Source organism: Microcaecilia unicolor, chromosome 5 (assembly GCF_901765095.1).
Source record: "Microcaecilia unicolor chromosome 5, aMicUni1.1, whole genome shotgun sequence".
Taxonomy (NCBI): Eukaryota; Metazoa; Chordata; class Amphibia; order Gymnophiona; family Siphonopidae; genus Microcaecilia; species Microcaecilia unicolor.
This window is the reverse complement of record NC_044035.1, coordinates 114,201,252-114,220,105: the sequence shown is the minus strand read 5'-3', so window position 1 is coordinate 114,220,105 and position 18,854 is coordinate 114,201,252. Positions and strand designations below refer to the sequence as shown.

Below are 18,854 nucleotides of genomic sequence, written 5' to 3'. Positions count from 1 at the left end.
CTTTTCTTCTGCTTAAGAACTTGACCACTTTGGCATTCGCCCTGCTTGCCATCAGATCCATCTCTGGTGTTCCCCACCGTTGACAGATCAGATGAAATGCCTCCGTCGCCAGTTCCCATTCTGCCAAAATCGAGGAGATGACGGCTCAGAAAATCCGCTTAAACATTGGAGCAATGTTAGCCACTGACAAGCAGAGAAGACGAATCTCTACCCACTGCAGAAGGCCGGCCACCTCCGTGGCCAACATCATGCTCCGAGTACCACCTTGGCAGTTGATGTAAGCCACTTCTGTGGTGTTGTCTTAGAGAACTCAAACCACCTGATTTTCCAAGAGTTCCTGAAAGGATCCGAAGGCCTTCACCACCACCCTCAACTCCAGACAGTTGATGGGCCACGTCTCCTCAGTCTCTGACCAATGGCCCTGTGCCACGCGGTGGAGACAATGAGCTCCCCACCCTGAAAGGCTGGCATGCGCGACTACCATCACCCACTGTGACGATGACAAAGGCATTCCCTTCCTTAGGTTGGTGGTACTCAGCCACCAGACCATGCTGTCCCTCGCAAGAGGAAGCCAAGGAAGGAGACGTTGATAATCCTGGGACACTGGAGACCAGCGGTGCAAACGTGAGTGATGGAGCAGGCGCATACGAGACCTCGCCCATGGTACTACCTCCAGGGTGGCCGTCAACAAACCCAGTACTTGGACATAATCCCAAGCTCAAGGACTCGGAGATCACAAGAGGCTACGAACATGAGAACAGTGTTTGAGCCTCCTGCCTTCCAGTAAGACGACACGTCCCCGAGACATATCAAAACTGCACCTCCAGATACTCCAAAGACTGGGAGGGAACTAAACAATTCTTGGGAAGGTTTATCACCTAACCCAGGGACTGTAGGAATGCTAAAACCTGTTTGGTGCCTGACCAGCTATCTTGTTCTGACTCTGCTCAAATCAGCTAATTGTCGAGATAAAGATGAACTTTGATCCCTTCTTTCCGGAAGAATGCCGCAGCGACCATCATCACTTTGGAAAGCATGTGAGGGGCCATAGAGAGACTAAAGGGCAGCGCATAAGCACTGCAAACCACAGATACCTCTGATGGGGAGGCCAAATCGGAACAAACAGATGAGCCTCTTTCAGATCCAAAGCCATGAGAAACTCTCCCGGTTGCACAGATGCCACCACAGACCGCACGATCTCCATGCAGAAATGTCGCACACACAGACAGTCTTTCACCTTCCTGTGGTCGACAATAGGTCTGAAAGAACCTCCCTTTCAAGGAACCACAAAGTAAATTGAATAGCACCCTGTGTGCACCTTGGCAGGTGGTACCTGAACTACCGCCCCGATATCAAGCAACGTGGCCTCCACGGCCTGGCCACTGTGGCACAACGAGATTCCAAAAAAAGTGTCTGACAGGCGATGCAAATTAGAGTCTGTATCTATCTCTGATGAGATCTAAGACTCACTGGTCTGACGTGATTTGGGCCCACTCTTCGTAAAAAGAGGGTCAGCCAACCCCTTATGGGAACAACCAAATAGCAGACCTGCACCCCATCATTGGTTGGGAGATCTTGGAGCATGAGATCTGGTCATTACTCCAGAAGTTTGCTTATTAGTCCGAAAGGACAACCACTGCTGGAATCTAGGATGCTGGAAAGTCAAACCACGACCACCCCGATAGCAGCGTGCCTTGAGGAAACCAAGCCTCGGTACTAGAACTGATCTTCCGGATTTAGAGAATACCAAATCTTTCACAATCTTCAAGATCTTCGCCAAAAAGCAGCTTACCCCTTAGAGGAAGCCTCGTAAGGCGCTGCTTGGAAGCCATGTCCGCGACCAGTGGCACAACCACAACAATTGGGAGGCCAAAACTGCCAGAGCCATCTGCTTAGCAGATGCCCTGACCAAATCATAGAGGGCATCTGCCAAATAGGCAAGGCCCAAAGCCAAGTCCTGATCATGCTCCAAACCCTGCTGAAAACAAAAAAGACATGCTCTGGCCGCATAAGAACTACAGATGGACATTTGTAAAGCCAACTCCATCACCTCGAAATAACGATTAAGAGAGGCCTCGAGGCACCTATCCTGCATGTCTGAGCGCCAACCCCCCCCCCCTCCCGCGATTTAACAACTTGTAAGCCGCATTGAGCCTGCCAGGAGTGGGAAAGCGCGGGGTACAAATGTAACAAAAAAATAGGCTTGATGCAACAATAAAATAAAATCGAGAGAAAAATCTATTCCTGCCATACCAGCACCCGAAGCGTCCAAAATAGGGCCAGAGGCTGCCCCTGCACTTCTAGAACCTACACCAGCAGAACCGGAAAGGTGAAAAAGTTCACCCGAAGAAAAAGGCATGGGATCTGCAACTGGCTCAGGCGCAGCCAACAAGGCACACAAGTCAATGTCAGACACACGGGAAGACTCCCCCACAGCTTCAATAGGCCCCTTGGACCCGCAGGCAGCATCCAAGTGTCAGGTTTTCAAGGCAGAAACTAGGTTCGTGAGCTCTTGGGCCACTGCCAAGGAGCGGCAGTGGCAGGCAAAACCACCCCATACCAGAGACAAGGCAGAACTCTGACAGAAACAGCTAAACTTCACCTGCGCTTGACCACCCTTCCCCATGAGTTGAGCCCCTGGGTACAGGCGGCCGGCAGGACTTACCAGACAGGGCAGGAGCATACATGGGCACCAAGGCAGGAAACTGGGCTAGGACTCACAGACAGACAGTACTACCCAAAGCAGGAAATGGACAAGCTAAAGGACAGGAACTGAAAGCTGACAAGCAGCCACTGAAACAGGGTACAAACATTGACAGAAAAGAGGCAGGACTGAAAGCTGCAGAGCAGCCACTAAGCAAGAGACACAGACAAACAGAAACTAGACCAAGAATACAAACCAGAAACAAGACTAAGAAATAAGAAATAAACCTAAGCTAAACTACACACAGACTAACTAGAATCAGACAAGGAAATATGCAAGAAACCAGACTAGGCAGAAGTGCAACAAAGCACCAAACCAGGACCTCAGACGATGCAAAGGCAAACTCAGAAGGTTCCAGGTGGTAATAAACCCATCAGCAGCTGAACTCAGCTGCAGGAATCATGAGGCAGCTACGGGTGAGGCTAGTTGCCAAACTTCAAACCAATTCTGGAGGGCTGGAATATCTGGACCGAACCAGAAAGAAAGTCTGGAAAGTATATGGCAGCCACTGGTTCTGGCCACCAGAGGGCAAGAGGAACACAAACTAAGACACAGGCAGAAAGCATACTGAAGCACAGAGAGGCTTAACACACACAGATGCAGTATAGTGGAGTAATCAGAGCCATGCTGGAAGCAGCCAGCACACAGAGACAGAACTAACTCAGGAAGAACAGACAGAAGCCAGCTCAGAAGCTGACCGCCAGAAATAAGGCGAGTCTGAGAGGGGTCACGACCACAATCGTGACACCAAGTACCTAGCAATGCAGGTGCCCGCTGCAGAACGGTGAGATCCGGAGCAAGAACATCTTTTTACAACTTCCGCTGCCATAGCGTGGTGCACCCCGCCCAGAGCCGAATGACCAAAAAAATAAAATATGGGGGGGGGGGGGGACTCACCAGGGCAGCAAGGGAATCCCCAACGGCGGCGGCAGAAATGGCGCGCCTGCTCCCCACAGTCTGGTAGCCACAAACAGAGACCGTTGTTTTTTTTGTTCTGTTGGCTGGAAGCTGCAGTGTTGAGGTTTTTTTTTTTTTTTTTTAAGGCAAAGCAGCTCAGGGACAGCAACCCAAAGAGCACTCAGAGAATAGGGGGGGACGGGGTAAGACAGGGACCTGAAGAAAGTATGTCCTCAAGGGTGGTACCATCAGCCACACGCTCCCTCGCTCAACTGGCCAAACAGCTCAGGAGTCCCCAAGCAGAATCCAGGAGCTGGAAAGAATCTGTCCACCAGAGATATACTGAAGGGATAAGGAGCTGGACGTCCAGAGTTCTCTATCTCCACCAGTTCCTGGATTCATCTGCTTCTGAGACTAAGGAAACAAGGATTTACACCAAGCCCTAGAGTAAATCTTTGCATTAAATTAGGCACAGATCCCCCTAACTCTATAAGCGTGAAAGACTGCGACCCCTTTTTGAAGCAATGTATACGTTTTACACATGGATCATGTCTAAAAATGCATGCATAAATTTCAATTAATGCCAATCATTGATTAGCACTTATAGCTAATTGGCTTGTTATTCAATTAAATTGCAAACCCAAATCTGAACACAATTTTAAGTGCCATTCATAGAATTTCAGGGCTGATGTCCAGAAGAATCAGAGGCTGTGTATTTTTATTTCTTTATTTACTTAGATTTATTAAATCACTTCTAGAAAAACCCTCAAAGCAATTTATAAAATTAATACATACATCCAATAACAAGTTAAACAGTATACAATTCCATAAGACATAAAAGCTTAAAATATCTAACTCACAGCTATGTACTAAACCCCACAGCCAAGATCTGACTCCCTTTTAAAGCTACAAATAAACTAGACCCTTGAGCCATCTCATTGATGGGTGGCCCCCTGTTTTTGGAACCAGTTGCCTATTCTTGGTAACTTGTGAACATGCCTCCATAATGCTGGTAACACAATATTGTGGCTCTCAGCTTACTATCCAGTCAATATAATACCACAAAATCAATAGATGTACCTCATGCCCAATTCCCTTCTTTACTTGGTAAATCTTATAATCAAAAACTTAATATTCCCTGCTGAACTACACAAAGCCAGCAAAGAAAGAATCTTCTCCAATAAATGAGATATATTCCTTCATTCTCACCAGCAGGCTCCCCACCCAAACCAAACAAGCTGCAGCATCTTACAATATTTGATTGCAATAACGATTTCTTAGTTACATCTACTAAATGGAGAATTACCACTGCATTATCAATTTGTGAAATAATCATAGCATAAAGCACTTTAATCAAATTTTTAGAACTCAAGTAGGGTGAATCTGAGCCACCAGCCTAAGTGAGTGTCCACACCTTTTAAAAAGGTTTTATATGCCAACAACAAATGTCATACATCAGTATATATGTCAATAAGTCTCTTCCCCAACTCAGTCCTGGGAACACATGTAGCCTGCTGGTCTTTCTGACCTGCAACAATGAGTACACAAAATATTTCTACATGCATATTTGTTACCAAATCACCTGCAAATGAGACCAGTTAGGTGTATCTATAAAAACAGAATTGGGAATTACAGACAAGTTGAGAGAATATTCATTCTGACCGATCTGTAAAGTTTTTAACCTAAAAATGGGGAGAGGGGGGAGAAATACACTTGGAGGCGTATTTTCAAAGATTTAAAAAAAAACTTACACAGTAACCTATGGAACCTTATAAATAAGTGCTTTGAAAATTAGCCCCTAAATCACCCTCAAAATTACCTTTATTAGCAAGGGAGGAGAATATATTGTTAGCCTTTATTAATACCACAAATTCCTACATAGCCCCATCAAAGGGGTTACTTTTATGTAACATGCCACTGAGGCAGCAAGATAGAGGAAAGATATCCTACCCTTTTATTGCACATACCTGCACAGAAAGCAGATCAGCAGAATTGTGCCCCTATCCCAGTGGTTTCTGGCACTGGTTTTCCCCATTGGAACTTACGACCTACTCTTTCTACTTTCTCTTAATGCTAACAAGGTCAGAGTTAAGCGAGAATATGGCCAAGACAATTAGTCAACACCCTACTGCCTTGAATCAGGAGTTCAAAGAAACAATCAATGCAAGGAACTGGGCTTACTTTTGAGTCTATAAAGCATGAACAGAGTCACATAGGTCCTATAACTAATAAAACCAGTTATTTCACCTGCCATCCACTGAGCCTTGAACCAGTCAAAAGCAGATAGAAGGGAAAGACCAAGGAAGGGGCTATAGTGAGGATGGTCCAAAGTGACCCTTACCTGCTAACCTCTGTGTTTCTAAGAAAAATAAAAAGATAAGGAGAAGTAAAGGGGAAGACAAGTAGAAGCATTAAAAAAAAGAAGGTCTACTATAGCATTTCAAAATATGCAATAGTACTAGAAAGCACCAAAGTAACTTTTCTACTAATCATCACCCGCCCACTCCCTTAATCTCAACATAAGCAAAAGCTCAAAAACTGTCTGGTATGCTTAGGTCCTCATTGTTCCACCTTTTAGTTTTCTCCTACCTCACACCCTTTAATATCTTACTTTGTCTTCCCATATTTTGCTCCTGCCTGGTTTTTTGGCAGTATTTAGTGCCATTTCCACACTATCCCTGCATTGTGGCATGCCATAGGAGGGAGGCAGGCAAAAGCTCCTGTCTTAATAGCACTACATCTATCTCCTCTAGCAGTTTACTGATCACTACCATTGACGCACAATAAGCCTCAAGTAGAAAGGAGCAAAAGTACTCAAGAAAGTGCCTCCTAATCTCCACAGCTACTTCCGATCCCAAGCACAGCTGTTGCTACAGTAGAAAGTCATTTGTCAACTGCACATTTCCTATAACCAGTCCCAAACTGGCAACAGGATGTTTTGTTAAAAACACTAATCAGGATTTACTAATAGTATGTTTATTAAGAGTAATAACTAAACTTTTTTTTTTTAATGCTATGGTGGATCAAAGGCCTTCAACACCTTCTACCTTTAAATTAGCAGTTGTATAAAAGCTAATTGGATATGTAGCTGGTTTTTGTTTTAACAAGATGAAATTCTATTTGCATGCAATGCTCAAAATATGGATATTAAAAATGGGGGGGGGGGGGGCTATACAGAATTAATATTTGCTAAACAAATCCAAATAAACCATGTTTTTCTCCCATGGGGAAAATGTTTGGTACATCTGGGTGTTTAGTTACCTGCAACTCCTACCTCACTGGTTTGTGGCCATTTAAAGTCAAAACCTTCACGTACTCCTTACAAGATGTGTTAATACAGAAATACAGAATGCAACTGTAGAAACCCATTCCTCAAAAGTACCATTATTCTGTGATTCAGCTCTGCATGTCTGCATTTAGAAAAGCAAATAAAATTATATGACAAATACGTAATACTACACCACACCCATCAACTCTGCACTGCCAGCATACAACGAAAGATTCTTCTTAGTCATTCTAAATCGTAACAAAAATCATACAAAAGATTCCCTAGTTAAACTGGGGATATTTAACCAAAAAACAGGCAAAGCTTTGTTCTAGACTCATCTATGTCTTTACATAAGAATGTAAAGAACACTAAACTGAAAAATTACTTATGTCCATTTAAATTTTAAACATTTAAGAATCCAAAACAACTTAATGAAACATTTCCTTTATTCCATCATTTTTATTTCCACTCACCTGATCTTTTTCATGCGGTAGAAGACTAACGGGTGGGAGAGAAGAGACGGAAGTACTGGAATATTTTGAAGCTCCTTTGCCTTCCAAGTTACCATAGCTTACACTATACAAAGGTCCATCCTTTAATAATCTCCCATTATTTACAGCACGCTTGGCTCCCAGCCGTAATCTCTGCTGAAAAATAGGGTTATTGACAATGATTGCCAGATCGCTTTGACTTCGGAGATACTTCTCTATGTTTTTCAGAGATGACCCATTTGGCTCCTGAAGCCCTTCAATTGCTCTTCTCAATAGTTTATTCCAATCCACACTGCGAAGATCATTACAAATTCCTCTAGATCCTTTCAGAGATTTTGGAAAAGTGCCAAGTTTAATCAATGTAAACCGTCCTGGGTTATCTGGGTCCTTGTAGGATGCAAGGCCTTTATTGGTAACTTTGAGAACAGAACCATCCTGTACACTTAATTCCAGCTGCTCTAGAACTGTTTTCTTATCTAATCCATGGGAAGCACATACAGCATGACAAATTCGTTCCTCTGAAGGTCTTTGCTTTTGCCTTTTGACCTTCTGAATTGCTTCAAGAATCCATTCTGTATAAAGTGGGTTTGCAAGTTTTACCATGGTTGCCCAGTAACATCCATCCACAAGTTACCCATAGATGTTAAGATATATGATAGACAAACTTCCTAAAATGTTTGTTCACAAATGGTTAAATAACCAGAATATCCCCAGTCATATGCAGCAACAAATCACAAATATCCATCTTTATATGAACCAAAGATGGTGATGCTTCATAGCAGAAATCCCTCTGATGAAATCAGTGAAAGCCTGTCAAGGGTAATTCGTCCGTATCAAATGGGAAACCTTTTGAATAAAAAAAAAAAGACAAGTCTTAATATTGATGTGTTCAAATCAGTAAACAAGAAACTAAATGTATTCTGAAGACAATATTTAAATTAACAGGGGATACAAGGAATACAAGCAGCAGTGTGATTAAGACTAAAGTGCTGAAATTACACTTAAGACATTTGATTACAATTCGACTATATATATATAACATGCTACATCACTAATGACACCAAGAATAAAAAGGTGGAAGACTTGTTATTTTAGGACATTACAAAGAAAGAAAAAAAAGAAAGGAGGTCCATCCAGAACTAATGGAGCCTACTTTCTGGGATTGTGCACATCCATGCAGTTCATCAAAAAATATCCCCTTAGTCTCCATGTCCTCTTTGGAAAGTAGGTGAAAGACACAATGACCAGCCCAAAGGAATTATATCAGATTTAACCAACAAACTTTGATTTAACCGACAATTTGAGTTCCTCAGAGTGGGTGGGGAACTGTACCAAAGTAGTACTGAACGGCTGAAATTTTCTCTGGCAAGTGAACAGCACTGGAAATGGCTCTTAGTTGCCACCTTCTCTATTCACTGGACATTTTTGTGGGGTAACATTATGAAGCACTTTCCACATTAAAGCATGTTTTACATGTGTTAAATGGCTATTTAAAAAATGGCTCAGACTGTGTGTATGATCTGATTTCTGACCCACCTAGTCTACACACAAACAGAGAGTTTAATGCAGGCATACTCCGTTCAATCAGCGACCATCCTGTTCTGTGACAATTTTTTTTAAATGTTTAGTTTCAAGTCAGATGTTCTGGTGCCAAACTACATCTGGAAAAAACTTTAAAAAGATCATCTCCCTTTGACTAGAGAGTCAAAAGTGGGTTTTGGCTGTGTGTGTAAATATAACCACTGTTTTAGAGGCCCTTAGTACACCCAGTATGTCATACCGGGGATACAATGCAACCTATTAAATATATGTCCGTTGGTAAGTGAAATTAACCCGATGCCCACTTTTTCCTTATTATTCCATCTTCAACACTTTAGGCAGCACATTCTGTATTATGCAATTTAGACATGTCAAGTCCTTTTTCTATCCTAGCATAGTAACAGATGCATATTCCTGCATATGGGGAAGTGAAGTTCACTTATACAGCAGCAAGACATCAGGACTACAAAAGTTATGTGGCATGTGTTACAACAGTGAAGTAAATTGCAGGCATTTTGTCCCATCCCCAAAACACCTACTGCCACAGAAGAAAAGGAATGCAGTAGCATGCCAGATATTCACCCAAGCAATATTCAGTAGCATCCATGCTGAAACAGGATCACAGATACCCACTCCCCATTAGGGGTTCGTATTTTAGAGATTCTTTTACCAAGCTGCTGTCTATATTTCGCGACGATAGTTCCGCTGTGCGCTGCTTGCCATTTCCCAGTGCTCGGAAAATATATATATATTCCCCCCCCCCCCCCAAGCACTGGGAAATGGCAAGCAGCGCACAGCGGAACTATCACCGCACACCACTGCCATAATAGCTCTACCACAGCTTTGTAAAAGGGCCCCTTAGTTTGTAAGCTAATTCCTAAGCCACTAGGCTGCTCCTCAACTGGAAGTGCTATTGGGAGGCTGAAAGTATTCTCAGTTCACAAAGCTGAGATAACTGTACTAATAGGACACATGAAAAATGTCAGCTTTCCCAAATTTATAAAGAATAGCATCTCTAACTCTAGTTATAGACAGTTTCAATATTTGGTTTTTCTTTATTGATCCTTTTTCCCTCATTCATTATTTAAATAAAGGCAGTGTGGTAAGTGAAGTAAGAGCAAACATTTTTTTTACTTCTTGTCCTTGCAACAAGATGACCCCTACAGTTGAGACACGTTCCTTTTGCTTATTACAGCAAATTCCAGGTGTGTCATTTCTAAAGTCCATTAGACATGGAAAACAGTAGTATGTTGGTGATGTCAACAGAGCAACTATTTACCAGAAAAGAGAAAAATGAGAATGTATATTGTAATTTACCTGATAATATATTCAGAGGAGATGGGAAAACGTGAAAGTATTCAGCTTTCCCATGTTAACAATGACCTTCATTCATTTTCTTTAAGATGTTGTTTTATTTCTATTTACTGAAGTCAGCACGCAGCTTTCTGCTATAATTTGGGTAAAATTTCATACCATGTTTCCAGGAAAACCATCAAGACTGAAGACTGATCAGTTGTACCAGACTTAAATATGTAGAGTCACCAATACAAATGAGTTGACATCCAACATCTCATTGACAATATATATCTGCCACGTTGATGTTGAAGGTCAAAAATGTTGTCAAGGGTCAGTGACAGAAAGCCTTCAAAAAATAGCAACAAAAGCCTTTTCCATGTAGGAATTAAGTCAATTAGAAAAAAAGATAGGATAGAGTTAAGAATTTGGAGACTATTAATTTGTTTTATTTACTTCTTTCTATCCTTTTCTCTGCAATGATCATTAAGGAGAGAATGTATGCAGTGGTCCAGATGCTGAACAGAGTGGCACAGCATGTGTTGTTCCTACTATAAAGAACAGAATTGGACACCTGTGCAAGCAAACAAAACAGGAGCACACCTTTCCCAACCTATTCTTAGGGGTGGGAGGGCAGCCTTTAAAAGCTTTGTGTGCTTACAATGTTACCTACCAACTACTGAAACAGCATAACAAATTCAGTGTCCATTTCAGTCAAATCCACTGCAGAAGAAAATGCAGCATTTTCAGAATATCCATAAGTAACAAAAGTTACAAATGGTTTCAGAAAAAATTTTTTTTTAAATAAGGTTTATATATACACAGACATCATGTTCAAAAACTCATTAAGAGCTAGAGTTAACACATGCTAATGTCATTAATGCAAGTTATTTACTGTAGATTCCATTTACTAATAATGAGTGTTAGCAGCATGAGCACACATTAGCTGTAAGCAAGCTACAGAAATTTCAAGTCTAGAATCAGTGCTTGTCCACTGATGAAATTAAAATGAAAGCAGTGTTTCCCCAATCTTCTCCTGGAGGCATACCTATCCAATCAGGTTTTCACGATCCCCACAATAACTATGCATGAGAGGGATTTCTATACAATCCCCCTGATTCTATATATGGTGACTGAGCACACAACTTAACTCATTAATGAGCCAATCAGCACCAATAATTGGCCGCTAACCACCAATTATTGGCATTGGCCTTGTGATTTACACGTGGATCATATTCTACAACGATCTGCATGTAAATCCTAGGACACATTTTTTGGGGGGCATTCCTATGGATGACACAAATTCTTACAGAATATGCACAATCTGCGCCTAATTTAGGCACCAGCATTTACACCTTTCAGCAAGCATAACTGCAGGTGACTTAAGTTAAGCGCGGCCTGGGCACTTAGGTGTTATTCAATAAAGTGCAGATACCCTTTATAGAATACTGCTCAATGCATAATTCTTTTCATACCAAATTTACTGAATGTAGCCCAATGTATGCAAATTTCAATGTATGCAAATTTCTCCTCCATATTCATTATTACTGTCCTAAAAAAAAAAAAACAGATTAGTTACATGTGCCTCAAAGAAATGCTAGCTCTAAACCTTACATAACTTCACTTTAGGAATAAAAAGTCTGCATGGGTAGCCTGAAGCCTCAGAAGCAGTACTGTGTACCTGGGCCAGTCAAAGCTGGCGATGCTAAAAAGAACAAGAAGAGAGTTCAAATCTCCCGCAAAAAATGCCAAACGCACAAAAACAACAAAACAAGTGGAAGAAACCCAAAAGGACCAGACTGAAACAACAGATAGTAAGAACACCAAAAAAGTTTATTGGGACCCTACACGGTCCGTGTTTCGGCCAAAAAGGCCATCTTCAGGGTTCTTCAAATTGACTTATACAGGCTTTAGTGTCTATGCTCCGTTCGGATAGCACCAGCGTTCATGTCTTCTCACTTCGTGAGAATTGTGGAGGAACATCTGTATATGTCAATTTGAAGAACCCTGAAGATGGCCTTTTTGGCCGAAACACGGACCGTGTAGGGTCCCAATAAACTTTTTTGGTGCTCTTACTATCTGTTGTTTCAGTCTGGTCCTTTTGAGTTTCTTCCGCTTGTTTTGTTGTTTTTGATGCTAAAAAGAAAGCATTCCCAGTATCAGAAGAAAAGATATCCCAATCATTCCACAACGATCATGATACCTAGCGGCCAAAATAAGGGTCCGCGATTGTGTGATCCTGGAAAGAGACCTGCTGCATGGCCCCAAGCCAAGACCCATCACTAAGATGACTGGATTAGGTGAGTTCAGAAGGGCTATTTAAAAAAAAAATAATAACGTGAACAAAAAGGGGAAGAATACCTCTAAGTAATTGCAAATGAAAGTTCAGAACGCCGTATCCCAGTTTCTGTTTCGAATGAGATGGAAGTAACTGCCAGGTCAAAAACAATCCCCCACTACTGCCCATGCCAGTGAAGAGCAGGAAGAAATACAACTCCTGGTCACCTCCAAATAATCTAAGTGCCACTTATCAAAGAGTTTGCCAATAAAAATGTCAGGAGTACAGAATCATATGTCACATCACTTAAAGGGTGCTGGTTAAATCCAACTTTTTTTTTTTTTTTTTTTAAGAGCCCTCTTTACTAAGTCGCACTATAGGTGCACATGCTAACGACAGAGAATATATAGGATAGGAATATATGAATATCTCTAGCATTTAGCGAGTGTTAAAAATGCTAATGCATCTTAGTAAACAAGGCCCTAAGTTTCATTAAAAGAATAAAAATGTAAAAGAAAACATAAAATACCTGACAAAGTTGAATCACTTTGTGTTCAGATTTGACAAAGATGGAAGGTCCACAAAATCTGCTAAACCAAACAAAACAAAGTTAAACTGAATTGAATATTATGAAATGTTATTACCAAGAGATTCCACCAATAATCTAATTAAAAATAAACAGACTTTAAAAATAGGGTAAGAAACTAATGGCTTTCATGTAAAAAAATAAACCTGATCATTAGAAAAATACAAAATGTGCCACTTCAATTCTAAGAAATTTGTGGAAAAAAAGACAGTTTAAACACAAGACCAACTTTACAGTATTTCACATCACAATAAGCTTATGCAACAGCACATGCACTTCAGAATTCAGATAGCTCCTAGGAAAATACCCACAAGAGAATAAAAAGTGAACACTTTTGTGTCATAATGGTCAGCTTCTTCTTTGATGCAGGAATTTGTACAATTATATCATTTATAATGGGATTTTATGTGCCATATGTTGATCATTAGGGGAGTTGTTTCCTAGGCAAGAAATGACATCGTTGGTGACCAACGCTGCTAACCAATGTGCTCTAGGTGGTGACCAAAGCTGCTAACCAATGTGCTCTAATCTCACTGGGCCATCTCATTTCCCCATTAGAAATAAAGATAAAGGGGATTCCAAGTGACAGGTGCACTGAGGACATATGAAAAAGTATGACCCACGACTTACTAGATGGCATCAAAATCTGCGTCTAGCTGCTTGGGTTTAGAAAAGAAGAATGCAAATTTTAATAAAATTAAATGAACTTCTGAAAAGAAGGGGATTTTTTTGGAGGGGAAGAAAGACAATGAATGGGAAGTAACCTGAAGATCAATATATATAAATGGCGAGTGTCATACTCACTTGCAAATGCGCAGTAGAGACCCTCTCTGTCCCGCCCCCGCATCAATACATGATGATGAGGGCGGAACAGAGAGGGTCTCTACTGCGCATTTGCGAGGGACACCGCCGTCGCTAACGCTCTCCCCACCCGGAGTCACCGCCGCCACCCATCTTCCACCTGGTCGGGCCCTCGCTCCGCTATTGAAACAGCAAGGGCATGCAGCACACAGCTCTGCTGAGCTGCCATCGGCCTTCCTTCTTCTTCTCTGCCTACGTCACACGAGGGCGGGACACAGGCAGAGAAGAAGGAAGGCCACGGCAGCTCAGCAGTAGAGCTGTGTGCTGCGTGCCCTCGCTGTTTCAATAGCGGAGCGAGGGCCCGACCGGGTGGAAGGTGGGTGGCGACGGCTCCGGGGGGGGGGGGGGGACGAACTCGGGGGGGGAGCGGCAGCGGCGAACTCGGCAGCGGGATGGGGGGGCCTTTCAAGCCCCTCCCTCCTATACTAGCCCGTTTTTATGGGCTGAACGGCTAGTACAATATAAAAGGCAGTTTGTCTAAACAAAAAGTATATAGGCAGGGAAGTAGGTGTGATGGAGAGAACCTGTCCTTACATGTCTATCATTTGCAAACAAACATGCTTAAAACCTCTTTTTGACCATTTCATTACTACAGTAAACATGACAATATAAAAAAAAATAAATTATGAACTGGCTAGTAAAAGAAAGTATATACTATTAAACAACCTCAACTTCATGATCAGGCTTTCACAAACAAGCCATCCATGGCTCTTTGTGAGGTCCATATACAGTATTAACAAGGTTTTTCCTAGATTAATATGTAAAACGTGCAGCATTGTTCACCTTCACTATATGTTCTAAAATTCCACTTAGAACATTTGTTCTAATGATTGTGCTCATTCCCTATGTATTCTCAATATAAGTAATAAAGCTATCTGTAGGTAATGCAAGCACTAACACATTGCAGGAGTGCGCACACACTATAATTAGTGTACACTCTGGGTGGCCTGTCTATCACAGAGCAAAACAGTATGTTTTCACTCCCCCAGGAAATGATGTTATCTCAGTACAAACATGTCTCTGCTTACTGAAGAGTGTTCCTGACCTCCAATTCCTCCACAAGGGTTTAAATGTCTATACAAATGCACCTTTACTGTAATATTTTAAAACACTGAACTAGTCACAGACTAATCCTTTCATCTAGCAATGATTTTCTGCTAGCGCATCAACGTGGACCCTTTTGCTACTGACCAGGAACTTTTTTTGAATGATTCCTCTTCCCTATTTCAACTAGAGTGGAAGGGGGAACCTCTCCCTATCCTGGACCCTAACTGGATTTTTTTTTCTTTATTTTAAGTAAAAGGTACCACTACTTTCAAATATTCCACATTGTAAAAGAGATTTCATATTTGTTAGCAATGGCACTAAGTTTACCATAAGATGTGACCCAATAAATAGAAAATGGTTTGCATTTTGTAAAAGCTGCATCTTTGTCATGTCAACCTACAACACAACCCCCCCTCTATAAAAAATTGTTAAAGTTGCCCACACAAGTTATAGAATAAGGTCAGTTGCACGTGTAACTTATCAATTACCACATCATTATATTAACAATGATTAAGTGGTGTCAATTGGCACCAGTTAGCAGTTACACGTACAACTGACCTTAGTCAGAATGCTATAAAAAAAAAAAAAACATGCACTCAAAATCCATAGCACACAATTTGGGCATGGGCAGGACTTCTGTGAACACGTTATAGAATAGATAGTTACGCACCTAAAGTTTGGCGCATAAATGTGGCCTTACATTAGTAGTATTCTATAACAGTTCCTAACAAAACTCTTTTTATAGAATTGACTCTTAACACCCAAATGTTTGCATCTAACTTTTGATGGCCTTTCTTGAATCTACCCCAAAATGTCTTACATATTTCATTGATTTAGGAAAACAGTACTACACACAAGAACATTACCAAAAGGAATCCAAACAATGTCATCCATATTGGGGACCTGTAGGTCATATCACTGATACACTATTACATAAGATTGTTCATAGATCTGAATGGTAATAATCAAGTTGGTCTTGCATATCAAGGAAAGTGATAAGACACACTCAGGCTCATTTTCAAAGCACTTAGCCTCCCAAAGTTCCATAGAAACCTATGGAACTTAGCCTCCCAAAGTGCTTTGAAAATATGCCTCAAAGACACCCTGTGGACCATCTTATCAAGGCCTACTCATGGGAATGTGCCAGTTCATTCCCTAAGAGGCAAACAAAAGATCAGAAAGGTTTTTCTAACATGCTACATTCTGCCTCAGGATCTATCTACACAGCATGCTCAAGGTAGGACACAGCATATAAATAAAATGACAAAATGAAAGCAGTATATACCAGGACAATACTTTAGTTGTTTAGGAATGCATATACTGACCTGACAAGAAAATATTTACTTATATCCAAGAACACCAATATGATATTGGAAATGGACATCTCTGAAGCCTTGCATCGTTCTTAAAATCAGGGAAAAAACTGAGATCAAAGATTCCATAAATACTTCTTATTCTATATCAGATAAAGTATCAGATGCTATTCAATTTTACACAATATTATAAAATTATGTGTACTTGCAAAAGTAATGTAGACAACATCAAAACTAGAAAGTGTGGGATATGTAGGGAGAACCCCTAGGTTTTAAGAAGTGTATGTGTTCACACCTATATTTAAACCCAATTGTTAAATATGATATATTATGTTAAAAAGAATCATTTTTTCTATTATGAGTATCGTAAAATTTGGAAAGGAAACATCAGCTTCAAAACAAACCTCAAAATAGAGAGGCCTAGTTCAAACCATTCAGGGCGTGATGAACCAATGGTCTGCCAACAGCCACAAAAAGGAAATACTTTTTACTAGAGCCAAACCTTTATATCATCATCATCATTATGCTTCTTGAGGTTTACAAATGCTGAGTTTAACATGCAGATAAGCTGTGCAACTCTAGATCTCCTATCCTAAATGTTTTCCATTCAGATGCTACAAAAATTAACACAAGACACTAATAAGCCTTTGTACTTGTTACCATGGAGAAGTTCATACAGACATCCAAATGTGTGAAGTACAATATCCTGGGTTATGTAAAGCATGATAATAGCCATCATCAGAGCCCACCATCTGGCCGATATATTAAGATGCTACAGAGCAAGAAAACTTAAGAATACTGGAAGCAAAGATTTATGTGAAGTATTAAACACAGCATATAGTCTGATCATCAACAAAACAAATCCATAAAATATTTTGCTTCCCAAAACCTGATGTCACGCTTTCTAGTGGCTGAACAAGTCGTCCCGGCCACAAAGACATTGTGTACCCAACAAAATAAAAAAAATAGGTCACATTTCATAAGTTATAGAACGAGCTGTCCCCCAGCACTAACAATTGTAACACTCCTAAGCTGCATTCAATCGTTCTGCACGAAATAACGACTTCTGGGGCAATTCATCCTCAGAAGAGAAGAAAAAAGGGATTATGACAGCGAAAAAGACAGCGTCTTCTGCAACCTGCTGGTGACCTGGAAAGTACAATTTTCCTCCCAACGCTTGCTACCTGCTCCGAAAGTAGTCGATCGCACATGAAGACCGACTCAGTGCTGCAGCAGCAGGGTCAGGCGAGGATTGCAGGAGACACACTCACTCACCAGCCATGGCAGCCTCGAAACTCCCTAGCCCTACTGTCCCTCTCTCAACACAACGCGTCTTCCGCCCTTCTTCACCCCGTCTACCTTTCAAAAAGTACGGCTGCCTTTTCCCGTTCATCCCCACAAAGCCCAAATAAGAAAATTAACCCCCCCCCCCCCAACACACACAACAACAACAGAACTGCGTGAAAAGCAGAACTCGGCGCCCCCGCCTCCCACCCCCTTCCAATATAATGAATTCAGGGCATGGAGGCACTGATTTAATTCTTCGTCCATTATCTTCGGCGTGACTTTTTGACAACTACAAAAGCATTTACACCTGCGAAAGAAGAAAGACAATAAACGGATACCGTCACACCAAAAGGTAATAACCGGCGGTAAAAGGAGGTCGAGACCGGCAGGCAGACGACGCAGTTTGTTTTCTTGACGCCCCGATATTTCATTTCTTAGATATACACCACACATACATATTCATCCCCCCCCCCCCCCCCCCCCATCTTTCCACATCACTTATAACAAGTGTAATGATTATTGATTTTATGCCTTGTATCGATTTTTTATTCATACAAAAAACGGACCCTCTCAGCCTTGAGACGCGTTAACAAAAAATATTACAAACCTTAGCTGCCGAGCTCTGAGGAGTAGCTGTGGGGGGAAAAAGTACTGCTGCTATTACCTAAACAGACGCCATTTTGTTACAATGTTGTAGTTTACATGAATCCGACATGACACTGATTACAGCCCAATGGAGTCTCATTAAACCTTACCTACAAAAAACACCCCCGCCCCTCTCCGCTGCCTATTCGTTTACGTTCCGGAACCGCGGGTCTCGACTGGACACTGTCCCAGTCTGTCACCGATAGTGCGCCGCAGCGGCACAGATCTGATTGGGAAAAGTTGCTGTCAATTAGGCGGGGAAATGACCCGCCCCATCAGATATCTGTCGTCCAATCGTTGAGTAAGCTCTGTGTAGGTTGGGGGTGTGATTGGAGGCGACAGCTGTCAGTCATTTGCGATCGGGGAGTGTTGTGATTGCGGCTGTGCTTGTTCTGGGAGCTGTGGTTCGGCTTAGTGTCTTTCTCCAGTATAATACGAGATTAATTGTTACAAGGTAATAGAAAAGTGACCGTCTGCTTGCAACAAAATAGTCTGACACACAGTTATACTATTGCAAATGGACAGTTATCTTGGGTTCAATAAATATACTTTCCTGGCTGTGGCATCTTATAATGAACGGGTCACCGTGTTTGTAGGGGCTGTGTAGTATAAAAGTCATGTGAAACATGCCGTTAAGTAAATATC

At 41.6% G+C, this 18,854-nt stretch overlaps 1 protein-coding gene across 5 annotated transcripts in view; it reads right to left on the bottom strand.

Annotated features, from left to right (window-relative positions):
• KAT6B (lysine acetyltransferase 6B) overlaps positions 1 to 18,333 on the bottom strand; it is a 364,617-nt gene extending 346,284 nt beyond the window's left edge. For 2 of the 5 annotated variants that reach the window (XM_030203215.1, XM_030203219.1), the window contains exons 1-3: positions 18,172 to 18,272; positions 13,000 to 13,057; positions 7,343 to 8,206 (exon numbers count right to left, since the gene is read on the bottom strand). In XM_030203215.1, the coding sequence (XP_030059075.1) occupies positions 7,343 to 7,963 (621 nt within the window). In that variant the 5' untranslated portion in view covers positions 7,964 to 8,206; positions 13,000 to 13,057; positions 18,172 to 18,272. Of the gene's footprint in view, positions 1 to 7,342; positions 8,207 to 12,999; positions 13,061 to 18,171; positions 18,273 to 18,319 lie in introns of those variants that run through there. The other 3 variants (XM_030203217.1, XM_030203216.1, XM_030203218.1) reach the window with 3 other exon arrangements.
• Between the last annotated feature and the right edge of the window lie 521 nt (positions 18,334 to 18,854).